The following is a 13,168-nucleotide window of genomic DNA, read 5'->3' as shown; positions in this document are numbered from 1 at the left end:
CTTGTTTCTGCATGTGTGTGTGTTTCAGCGCTGTACTGAGCAGGTTGAGCGCCTTGCAGAGTGTGAAAAGGCTATTCTTCAGATGAAGTCAGAGCTGGAGAGACAGTAATAACTGAGTCTATAAAACTCTCATTCTCCTCTGCTGATCCTGGTTCCTGTCCTTGTCTCTCCTCTTGTGCCCTTCCCGTCTGCCTCCACCCCCCTACTCGCTCTCATTCTCTTAACAGTCTCACTTGCCAAATGGCATACAGTAGCACACTCTATGTGTTGCATGGAACATTTAACATAACCTATTTAAATCTTTTTTTCCCCCTATACTGCTAAACTCTTATTTTGGTCTTTTTTTTCATGTTGCAGACATGTTTTTGTCTTTCACTGTGCTCATTTGTACCATGCATATCCTAACAGTTTGGACAGGCCGGTCACGTTTTCCTCTCCTTCCCGTAGAGCCCAGGAAAAAGTGGGTCTAAAGCAGAGTCTTGTTGCGTCCCACCACGCACACATGAGCGGTTGCAGCCAGCTAGAACAGGAAATGCAAAGTCTGAAAAAGGAAGTTACACGCTTAGAGCTTGAGCTGGCGGACACCCAAAAGGTATGGAAGTAATGCGTACCCACTGACCTGTCCTCTAATGTAGAGACAGCCATATTATTTTGACCTTTTCCCCCTCATTCCACTCTTTTTCCCACTTCTGCATCACCCTAAAATATTGCCTGTATGCATGCATCTCAGGCTAAGAACATGAGCTTCTTGAGATTCAATTCAAGTTCTTTAAAGAGGAGTACTCAACCCACCTCCACCAGCACCACACACCCACCACTCATGCGATTGTCCCGTGATTGCCTGGCAGAAACAAATTGCCTTGCCATTAATTAAAGCACCAAACGTGCCAAGGCTGGTGAAATTGACTCCAATTAAGAGCTCAATGGGACACTAAATATTCAAATTACTCAAAGTGGTGACTGTAGCTTGGCAGAGTGCCAACATTGCTGGCAGTCATAGACACATCATTTTCGTGTGTGTGTGTGCGCATGTGTGTGTGTGTGTAGTGTAGTCAATGTGTAGGTGGGAGTGGGAACATTTGATTTTACATATTAATTTGTGCGTCCTCTGGCACATTCAAGTGGTACATATGTCATGCCTACCCAGATCATATGTATACACACACGATTCATTCTCGCAAACACACACACAGACACATAGGCGACAGTGGTATAGCTGTCAGGTCTTGTCCATTAATCCAGCTTTGTTCCCTGTGGAATATCACATAATGAGCCTGTGTCGTGTAAGGACACATGTACTGAAGGTTACATCTACAGATAATAGATAAAAAAAAACATTCTTAATCAAAACAACCCATCATCATGATTTAGGAAAATTAATAAAAATAGAGATATCTGCTTTTACAAATGAAATCTTAATTTGTTATTTACAGACACATACACAATGCAAATGTGTATCATTTTAAAGGTTTAACTGTTTCATAACAGATGTCTTCTACTTAAAATAACTAAACAATTGACAACTTTTTTTGCCTCAACCTATCATTATGAATTAAATGTTCATTTCATAATGTAGTGTCTTTAGAATAATGACACCATATATTAGATAGGTTCCCTATAAACCTCACACCTACTGTGCCACATCTACTTTTTCTGCCACTGGGCACAAACCCCCCCTGTAAACTGAAGTCAGGCTGGCAGCCTGGCACCATTTCTATGGCCTTTCACTATTTGGGATGTCACAAATCATGCTAATAGGCCATAAGTATGTGGCTATAAAAACATAAATCTATCCATTACTGCTGTGAAGGACTTTCTGTTAATCTATAATATGTAGAGTTGACTTCTGTTTGCCTTGCAAACCCCCTAACACAATCGGTTTGCCTACGCCAAACAGCTCAGGCAACATTTTGTCCACCACCTGTGTGTCTCTAGCTGTACGGCTAAAGCAAAATATACAGTAAATATTTTTTATTTTGAAGCTTCTCTCAAGGTTTCAGTAGATAAAAGCAAATGTAAGCAGGGAAGCAAAATCAAATAATAAGTAGTCACTCAATACATGTTTCAGGTTCCACTTGATAAGAAGTGTGAAGTGCATTCCTGACACAGTCTAGCAAGATACTTGATCTGAACGGGGGCCACAAACACCACATGTGTGCGAACATTAAAACACACTTCCTCACTTATTCACTGCTCTTCTCACTTATGCTGCAGGTACATGTGGCACTTCTCAGACAGTCAGAGGAGGAGCTGAAGGAGGCCAGACGAGAGGCAGCGAGAAGGAGCAGCGAGGTGGGCGTGCAGAGAGGAGAGGTGCAGAGACTTCAAGAAGAGCTACTGAAGGTTGAGGAAGAGATGAGATATGCCATCAGACAGAAACAGAGTCTGAGCGGTCAAGTCAGGCAGTTGGGTCAAGAGCTGGAGGAGCTGCGCAGCAAGCACCAAGTGACAGGTAGTAATTGGTTCATCAGTAATTCATCAGTAACTCTTTTCATCCTTCAATCTGTCTGTTTATCCATCAATGAATAACTTTTAAATCACCACACACACATAAGTTACAGTGTTTATACTTATACAGTTTTAACATTTACATTTACCAACTATTTCTGATCAAGTGGTGCACAAGCAAATAGTTAAATGCGCAATATGTCATTTCCGGCGCTATAGAGGTCTCTCAATCAAAACAAAACAAAGTATCTAAGTAAGTGTGGGATCTATTGCTGATGCAAATATATCTATGTGATTCAAGCAGAAATGTTCATGGATGAGTTAATGTTTGAAGGTTTTATTCACTTGTGTTTAGTCACATTCGCCGACTTCCTACCCCACTCTCTGACCCTCTACCAGAAGTGACAGGCAACCAAACGCACCGTTACCTACCTTACAGATTTCTCTGGGTTTGAACAGTGTTGGAAATATTTGGGATATTGTTCAGTAATTACACAACTTAAAGTTCCTGTGAAGTCACAACTGCTGTTTATCACATGTCTTGCTTCATATCTCACCTATGCACCGACATCAGGCCAGACAATGGCAAAAAAGACATTTGAAGGTATTTTTAAAGGTATTTTAAAGTTTGTAACTGCCTGGAAAAATGTTTAAACGTTGATGACTCTTCCTGCACTCATGGGCTTATGTTCATTTTTCATCTGATAAACGCTTTCTTTATTTTATGACACTGCCATGTATGTATAAAAAGAAGGTCGCCAGAGGAGTGTGTTGCTAGAGACCGGACTTGACCGATTACTGTGCAAAAATACACAACTTTATTCATTGATTTGGGTGAAACTAGGTCATGTTTTATGGAGAAAATATTTTCTGCTGCCCTCGGGCTGCTCTGCCTTGAGAAACTCTGGAGAGATAGCTTTACTTGTTACTAAAGCTGCTAACAAACTGATAATCAGCATATTCTCAATGAACAGCTCCGGACCAGGTCCGTAACTGGCCTCCGAGAATGACGTCGGAGGCCAGTTACAATACTGAGGGGATTTATTGAGTTTCCTGGTAGACAATACCGGTAACCTTGTTGCTAGAGTTAGTGCTAGACTGGTGCTAAATGTAGTTAGCTCGGTGAGAGGTCCTTGGTGACTCAGCACGCGGTTGCCAGGTTCCAAACCTGGCAAGAAAACCACCTCTGTTATGTTTTCCCTTTATCAAACTAGTCTCCATCTTCTCAGAGGCACCGAGAGGCAGCGTCGGCGACTTGATGGTTAGGGGTTCGGGTGGGGTGTAACTGAGATTCAGCGCTGTTGGCTGCTTCCTGTTTTTACAGGAAACATGTAACTATGCCAATCTATTAGCCATTTCATGGGGAGTTTTTTTAGACATTCTGCTGTAGAAATATAACATATTTTGTCTTTAACATGATTTTATCTGACTTCACTGTTTGATTTACTAGTTGACCTGATTTTCTAGTTTGAGCATTCAGGCTTTGTTGTCCATCAGAAGCATAAAGCATGCTGGAAGAGCTTTTACAGTGTGCCCTGCCTTTTTGTTCCAGAACCAGCCACAGTGCTGTTGGCTCAATCAGTTAGCTCAAATTAGCCACCAATGGCACAGCAATGGTGATTCGGTTGCTAGCTGTCCTCATGCAATGTTAACTCAGACACACACAAACATACACACACTCTAGATAAAGGTTTGATTTAATGGTGCACTGCTTTAGCTGTATGGTAATGATCTGGTTTATGTGTGTGTGTGTGTGTGTGTGTGTGTGTGTGTGTGTGTGTGTGTGTGTGTGTGTGTGTGTGCGTGCAAGCGTGGCCGACGGTGGCCTTTGTAGTGGTGTGTCAGTGCAGGAATGGTGATGGCTGGGTCTCTCTGGGCACAGAAATGTCTCATTAAGAATTAACGTACACATCTACGGTCACGCCAGGCAAACACCTCTCATACACACACGGCCATTTCTCCCAACTCCCACTGCTTTAATTAGCACATACACACTTGTTCTCCGAGGTACAAACACACACACACTCACACACACACAGACACACACACACACACACACACACACACATACACACACACACACACACACACTCACCTATTGTCCGCAGAGAGATGAATCTGAGGTCTCTCTCCGTGGCAGACAGTGGCTGGCTTGCTCGGTGAACACTGCTCATTAACAAGATAGAGACAGAAGGACAACGCTGTGTAGCTTGGCCTTTGTCTGTGATCAAAACGCATTCCCTCAACTCTACGCTCCACACAAAAACCACATATTATTCCGCTTTTACCTTCAGCAAATACAATCCAGCAATGTAGAGCCTATTGTAATGACTTAAGAAGAATAAAGATGCATTATTATAACAAAGGGGCATTGTTTACCTGGATATAGCAGTGGCCTGAATAGAGTGGGTGAGGAGTTAGCTTGAGAAATTACTGTCATGAACAAAAGGCCTTTTTATTAACAAGGAGCCCTTGCAGAGGTCCTTTCTGTGTTATGAAAACATGGCCTTTTTTTCTCTTATATATATTAAAAGGTCTCTGTGGCAAAGAGAGAGGGATTGGCAAAAAGGAGGAGAAGGAAACAGAGGATAGGAGGATGAGTTAGGAACCACAGAGGTGTCATGTGGATGAGAATGAAGGCAGCTGGATTCAATCAGATTGTGGCAGGAGAGGATGAAGAGCTGAAAGAGTGAAAGAAGGGGGTGATTAAAAAGGAGAGAGGAAAAAAAGTCCTTAAACTTGGCTTATGACTGTACGTGTCAGATTTACTGTCACTCTTTGACAGCATGCATTTTCAGTTCAGTAGATATTCTGTTTCTTGCAAAAAAATAGTGAGTCCAAAAAGTGAGTCACACATCACTTAATAAACTACATATGGTGTTCAGATAATGCCAGTGTGTGTACAGTGCATATAGTGATTTAGACAATATAGCACTTACTGTATATATATGAGTAATTTAAAGTGATTGAGAACTGATTTGTGGCATGATTTTTTTTAACTCCTAGACACTCACTGTTTTTGAGTTTTATGTATACAGAAAATAAAGGTGTAGATAAGTTAAGATTACTGTTCAGTTTCCTCTGGATGTCTGTTTGGTATCTTCTAGTTAGCTGTTCAACTGTTTTATAAAAATGTTTCTATGGCACCCACCTGTCAAACCCAAGCGGAGATGAATGGAATATTCAAACACGGCTGATAGCGTCATCTTACAACTTAAATAAGATGTGTTGTAACGTCGGCCTTAATGTGAAATAAATGTGATGCTGTGTGACAACAAATGAAATAACAGCATAAACAAAAACACAATATCCATATTTCCACACTTGCACAAAAACAGAAATGTGATATTACCTCCCCTCTGTGCTGCTGATGTTCATCTGCCTAAAGATGATGAAATCATTATTGTGCGCATGTGTGTGCGTATGCATGTGTGTGTGTGTGCGTGTGTTGTGCTATCCAATCTGGATCCCTGGACGCACACGTGCACAGGCCTCTCTCCTCCAATTCACCTCTATTACTAGCTATAATCCCATTTCACACTCTATCGATCCCCAAAACTGTTGTTCACCGGAACCAGCAGCAAACACTGGCATTTCTCCCCATCATTTCACCACCATTGTTCTTTATTACACAAAGAAGCCCCCCTTTGTCTCAGAGCAAACTCAGCCCTGCTGAAATATGAATTATAAATGTATGGCTAATAAAAGAGAAGGGGGGAAAAGAGAGAGAGAGAGAGAGAAGGGGAGAGAGATAGCGATAGAGAGAAGTGGTTGGTAGAAACATCAGAGAAAATGACTCCTTTACAAGAGTCTATTGATCAGTTTCTATCAAAGGGGGATGTCAGACATGAGATTACCTGGCAGTTTGAGCATTAGGTGCCGTGTGTTATAGCCCCGGGCCCTTGTACCGCTGCCAGAGGATTGTAAATAAAGCGGAGAGGAGAGAGCAAGAGGGGAGTGCGTTGGGGTGTATGTGTGTATGTGTGTGTGTGTGTTAGTCTTTGTCTTTGTGAGTGTTGTGTGCATACAATTTTTTTTTCTCGTGGTGTATTTGTGTGCATGACGGTGTGCGGCTGTGCGCCTGCACCTTTTGGCTTATACCCAAAAGCAGTGTTGCAAGCCCGTGAAACTTCAGAAAGAGAGAGAAAGAGTCTTGGGAGGCTTTGGGACGTCTCGCGGGAGCACCTTAGCCCGCTACGAATCCCCCAACAAAGCCAAAGGAAGCCCCTATGAAGCCTTATGAAGCTTTTATGAGGGCCAGGCAGGGCCCAGCTCTACCCCCAACCACTGATTCAGGGTTAGCCGAGTTTTCGTCCTTCTCATGTTAAAGGTTAGCTGCAAGAGCGGGGTAATCTGACCGCAGATCTGTGATTATAGGCCCAATGCTGTATGATGGGCTTTGAAGCTCGTATGAGAGGGAGAGATCGAGAGAGAGGGTTAGATTATGGACTAATGTCACACCTTTAGTTGTGAAGCCAGTATAAAAGGGTCAAGAAAGTGAGACAGTGAGGGACCCAAGATCTTAGATTGAAGACTTAATGTCATAACTTGACTCATGGAGCAACTAGAAACAGGTTGTAAAAGAGCCGAGGCCTCAGAATATGGACTACTGTTCTACCAAAAGCTGTTAGGAAGAATTGATCCACAATCCTCTGCGGATACGCGTTTAATGTGGAACATTTTGTCAGTATTTGGTCATCAATCCCTGCTAAGCTACATATACCCCACATTTTACGTATTTGTCTCAGGTAAACACCTGGTGTATTTCTGCTTGCTGTTTTTATACATTTTATACATTTTAAGTTACAGAGGAAGCTGTCTGTCTTTTCACTTAACTTCTTCCGTGTGTTTCAGCTGTGTGGTGTGTGTGTGTGTGCCTTCGCCCGTGTGCATTTGGGTGCAAATAGGAGTGTTTGTGTAAACGTTCAGTCCATGCAGCTAATTGCTCTCTCTGTGGCCTCTCCCTGCCCTGGTGGGAGGTGTCACTGAGGTCACCTCAAAACTAATGACTTGAATGCGAATTTGATCCCCACCTCAAGTTTTCACATCTCTGCTTTATTGATTATTGAGATTCATAGCAAACTTTAACCTTGAGGTTGAGTAAAATGGCCAAGGTAGGGCGCATGCATGCACACACACACATATATAAAAGTGTTTGTGCATCGTTAAATATTTAGCAATTCCAGTTGCTGCTTCAATTTTCCCAGGGCTTCAGTTTAAACAGTTTGGATGCTGCAGAGCCATAAATTAATCATAGTTTTATTAAATGTAGATTTTCTTTTCTCTATTTCTTCCTTTCTACTATTGGTTTTAGCTTCCCCCCTTATTCAGTCTGTCCCACCACTTTCAACACAGCATGGTGTGCGGCCCTAAAAGCTTTACAGCAATACGCATACAACATTTCTCTATTTCTATTTCACACACTCAGATACACAAACACACCCTCAAAGTCAAGGTCCGTCCTGTAAATATTCAACACACACACACACACACACACACACACACACACACACACACACACACACACTCAGGAGCGCACACACCTCTACATATTCAGTGCACACACCTTCTCAATATTCACTAGCCTTGGCCACCGATGGCTGACAGTTTATGTTATATTCAATGAATACTGAATTTAGTGAAAAGGTTTTAAGAGCTATGAGGAAGCATTGACTCACAAAACAGCATACAGAACAAAAAAACATGCGGAGAAGGAAGCAAATCCTTAATTTTAAATTCAAACTAAAAAAGGGGCCTGCAAAAGCAAACCTGACCAAGGAACTTGACTAGTGGTTTATTATGCATCCGCTCAATGTGCTAAACTACTAAGTGTAGGACAATGGGGTTTTATTGCATGTAGACGGAGGAGACGGCTGAAAAGGGAATGTGATTGAAGGGATGCAGTCAGGAGCATGAGCTCAAGTGGCCTGCTTAAGGTAAAGAGTGCCATCTATTGACGGAGCCGGGGAGCGCTTCTTTTGTCTCCCAACAAAAGGGCTGCTGCCCCGTCTCAGTGTAAGCAGTGCAATACTTTTACTCCTTCCTCCTCTGCCTCTGAAAGGTATTCAGTGCCTCTTCTTTGCCGGAGTTCTTCGCTTGGCTTTGAAGGCTGCTCATAGTTCATATTTTCCCACTCCTGCTGAACTCCAATCAATAATCACCTCTGCGTATGCATGTTTTGTGAATCATTCTATTAACCTTGGTCTGCTGGAAGATATAAAGTACTGTTAATCTTCACTCGTCTTGTAAATTTCTCTCTTTGAATATGTTTTAAAAGAAATTAAACTCAGCCTCAAGAGCTATTTTCCACAATTTTAATAATATCTCAGTTGGAAAATGTCAGTTTTTTCTGTCACATGGACGTTTAAATTAGGCATATTCTCTAATGAATCTTAACCAACAGTGTCTGAAGTGAACTGTTGCTCTTTATCTCACACTTTTCTCCCCCTGTCTCTCCTCTCTCTCTCCCCTGCTCAGTGGAGGAGTTGGCAGCCCGTGCAGAGGAGGCGAGGCGGATGGAGGGGCGCCTGAATGAGGGAAAGCTAGCAGAGGGGAAAATAAGGTAAGAAGGGAGAGAGGCAAAGAAGCTTTCTCTCTTGTCCCATTTCCCATCGTCCCCTGTGTAAGCTCAGTAATCAAAAACATTTTTGCTTTTTTATGTGCGGCATACAGTAGGCTGTTTAACTGAACATGTGTCGAACAGAACAGCCCTGAGCTCTAATACGTACATTGTTTAAGAGAGCCTACAAAGAGAAATATCCAACTTCTCTGTCTGTCATACGTTGTATTACCGTGCCTGAAAATGACTGATCTGCTCTGCACGTTTCTGCTCCGAACAGAAATATCAAAACGTGTATCGATGGGACACGGTAGGTAAGCAGATGTCAGGTCATGAAGTTCAGAGTTCAGAGGTGAGACCCCTGGTTGACCCCCGTGTGTCACCAGGGCTGCGGTGATGACATCAGCAAGCATGTATCACCCAGCCGAGTGTGTGTTTGTGTGCGCCCTGTTTGTGCGCGCATAGCTGTGGTTGCGGCTTTGGCTTCGACATGACCTCACTGCAACGGTCTCCGTCTTAGGGAGTTTCTCGGTTAAAGTCAAGCCATGGAACATTTTCATCGTCAACCGGCAATTTAAAACTCGGCATGGAGACTTTATAGGTTACATTCTGAATTATTGCACTTTATTACATTTAAACCAATTTTAGGTACCGAATGGTAAAACAATCGCTGTGTCTGCATATTATATCCATTTGCAGATTCATGCTGTTTACAGTTAACCCAGTATTATCTAATAACTGCAAAGACATGAAAGGTTTTTAAGCAACAACACCATGCTAATGGCTTCCATCTGTGCTGTGGGAAATCCCCTCCTTTCTCCACAGGATGCCTCCTCTCTTTCTTTCCTTTCTCTCTCCCACTCTGTTCATCCTATCATGTGTTCTCTCCACGGACCAATCTATCAGGCGTTTTCTTTCCTTTTTGTTTTGGCTGTTCTGCTCCAGCTTCAGCTTTTACTACCACTGAGTTACTTTATCAGTATCACTTTTAAATTCGTTGCTGAGGCATTTAGTCAATTAATCTGTGTGTTGAGATGCAGACAGAACTCTAATTTATTTTGATAATATATTAAGGAGTTTGTGTAGTAAATCTTGTGGTAATCATTTGAAAAGATGACTGAAATTGCTAAGCATTTGCTGGTAATGCCAAAGATTTTCTTTTTTCATATAAATTTATGAAAAAAATACTGCTCTTTGAGCTTAAAGTTCAAACTTTATTAAAGCAAAAAAATCAGCATCTTGGGGGTGTACTGGTGAGGTCTTGAGACACTGACCATAAAATGTTAGCTGAAATGTTTGTTAATTAGCCGATGGACAGAAAATCAAATGGCAACAATTTTGATGAAAGTAAAATCTTTTTGGACTGTTTTGGATAAACAAATAATTTGAGCAAATCGCTTCGACTTCAACTTTGATTGATAGTTTTCAGACTTTTCTGACATATAACAGATGAACCGATTAACTGATAAAACAGTCAACAGATTAATTGATAATAAAAACCATTGACCCTTGAAAAAAGGATTTGTGATAGCTCATTGTTTTTGTCAGTTAGACTTAATAGCTAATTAGCTGCAAAAATAAGAAATTATGTACAAAGTGAGAAATGTAAATATTGAACTGTGCATAATTTTTTTTTGATATTAACACAAATGCCAATAAAAACTAATGGTCAACCTTATGGTCTTTCCCTGCATAGTCATTACTGTTTTAACTGTAAAATCCATAATGCACCAACTTCACTTCACTGTCCCAGAAGTTTTGCCTGCACAAGGTCCAAATAGGTTTTACTATTCATGAACTTGTAATTTTTCATTTTTATATTTGCTTTTCGAGGTATGGGTCAAGATGGGGGTGGTTTGTTTTGGTCTGCGGTGTATATGTGTGTGTGTGTGTGTGTGTATGGAAGCGTCGGTGGGGGTGTTTGAGACTTGCTGAGCGGCCGAAGCGAGGCTGTGGAGGGAGGTTTGTGGAAATGGTAATCATTTGTCGTATTGATCTCGCTGTAGCCAGGGCAGCTGGCACGCACAAACTCACTCGCACACATGTACACACACACTCGCAGACACTAACTGACTCACATGCACACAGACGCACAGTTGCGTGGCAGGAATAGACCCCTTCGTATTGATCCCCTTCACATTCCCTTAGCTCGGCTGCCACACACATACTCACGCTTTCTGTTGCTTACGTTAAACACAGATCTGGATTTTCAAAAAACTTAATATTGGAACTGTGTACTTGAAAATGTTTGTGTTTGTTTTTGGGAATGTTTATGGTAATAATAAATGTTACATGTGAAAACATTTAAATTACTTTTAAAAAATTCATCGAAGTTGTTGAGGATTTTTATTATTCATGCTTTTTCCAGTATCATAATAAGTTGTTTTTTTTGTTTGTGTGTGCAGGTCAGTGGCTGTGAGGCTGGAGACAGAGATGGCAGAGCTCAGGAGGAATCTTCAGCACGCTGTCGATCACAAACTCAAGGCAGAGCGAGAGAAATGGGATGCACAGGACCAGGTAAATAAATATAAATACACACCAGACCTGAGTGACATAGGCTCGGCAAATAACATATTTGTGTTTGTTTAAATCCGCTTGTAGCGCAGCGCAGGCGAGGTGTTTGTCATCCGAACCACTGAGATATTGTCTGTTCTCACAGAAAGCTTGACCAATTTTACCACTTTATATCTTTTAAATGTCATTATCCAATCCACCTGCCAGTCATGTTATTGATTTCTGTTACTGACCATACATAAAGTGGTTTCAGGAAATATTTGAGCCCGGTCTACTGTCCTACACTAAAAATGAATACTAATACATATATGTTAAGTATGCCTCTCCTCTCCTCTCCTCTCCTCTTCTCTCCTCTCCTCTCCTCTCGTGCCCTCCAAGGTCTTCCTCCCCTCCTCGCCTCTCCCCGCACCCCCCTCTTACCTTTTTGATGATTAGTGGCATATATCCGGTGCTAGAGCCCGGATTATCTTGTCCAAGACAGGGAGGGGTGTATGCGGGACCTAAACCTGGCAAGGTGATTTGGAGCGTTAATTCCTGGGTGTAATATTCCCTGATATTCCCTAATGTTCTGCCTGCAAGCGGGGGGTTGGGGGGGTCTCAGGGGAGAGTGGTTGTCAGAGCTGAGCCGCCGCCGTACAAAGGCAGAATGGATAATTAAGGGTAAAGCCAGGACGGGGAAGTGATGTTCATTTAGATTCGACAAACTTTGAATTCTGCCTTGAGCAGCCGTGCACAGTGGTTGCTCTCCAGATCTTGATTTTGCATTTTGTTCAAATTCTTAAAGTTGCTCCTTTTCTATCTCCCTCCCCTTTATTTTTCTCCCTCTGTTCCCATGTTCTCTCCATTTCTTTTTCTTTCGCTCGCTCTCTCTCACCTTACTCTTTTTTTTATCCACTCTGTCCTTGTGAATAATGCAGCCCACATAGCATGGCACTCCTTTTTTTTTCTCGACAATAAAGATTGCCCAGGGCCAGTAAGACACTGACTTAGGCCAGTTGATTGGTCAGTCAGTAGCCAGGTCAGTGCTCGCGAACAGTTCTTCATCTAATTCTCAACTGCTGAAAATCCTTTCATCTCTTTTCTCGCTTGTACAATTTCTGATCAAACATATTGCAGGACATGACAGAGTTAGTCACAGGTCTGTCAAGTCAGAGTCATGCATGAAGAAGATATGGGAAGGGCTACCAGTGTATTGATACAAGTATAAATACATAAGTACATACATAATTCTGTTTTATTCACACTATGTTTATTTATGATAACGTGATGTGAAGATATCATCAGAATTCATTTTCACTAACAGTCAGTAAACAATAATACTGAGGTATCACCCAGCCCTACCTGAAAACTTATGAATCATTTTTGATTATTACCGTTTTCACTATTTTCAAGCAATTTGCAGATCAAGTTTTCTCATTCTCGAAGAAATAAGTTCATATCTTTGGAAATACGCTTATTCTCTAACTTGCCAAGAAGTCGGTGAGAAGATCAATACCGCTGTCATATGTGTTGGGTAGCATAATGGCTTAGCTTAGCATAACGACTGGAAACAGGTTAAAACTGCTAGCTTGACTCTATAGCTAAAGCGAATTTAAGTGTTTTATCCCGTTTGTTTAATCCATTCTAATTTGGAAGTGAAGTAACGTC

At 41.8% G+C, this 13,168-nt stretch overlaps 1 protein-coding gene across 5 annotated transcripts in view; it reads left to right on the top strand.

Annotated features, from left to right (window-relative positions):
- LOC311249393 (uncharacterized protein) overlaps positions 1–13,168 on the top strand; it is a 96,957-nt gene that overhangs the window by 63,447 nt on the left and 20,342 nt on the right. For all 5 annotated transcript variants that reach the window (XM_084340400.1, XM_084340399.1, XM_084340401.1 and 2 more), the window contains 5 exons: positions 29–105; positions 448–592; positions 2,215–2,452; positions 8,926–9,010; positions 11,413–11,524. In XM_084340400.1, coding sequence (XP_084196526.1) covers positions 29–105; positions 448–592; positions 2,215–2,452; positions 8,926–9,010; positions 11,413–11,524 — 657 coding nt within the window. The remainder of the gene's footprint in view (positions 1–28; positions 106–447; positions 593–2,214; positions 2,453–8,925; positions 9,011–11,412; positions 11,525–13,168) is intronic.

Source organism: Pagrus pagrus, assembly GCF_965226575.1.
Source record: "Pagrus pagrus genome assembly, chromosome: 20".
NCBI classification, from domain to species: Eukaryota; Metazoa; Chordata; class Actinopteri; order Spariformes; family Sparidae; genus Pagrus; species Pagrus pagrus.
Note: the sequence above shows the minus strand (reverse complement) of the source record. Positions and strands in the feature narration are given on the sequence as shown.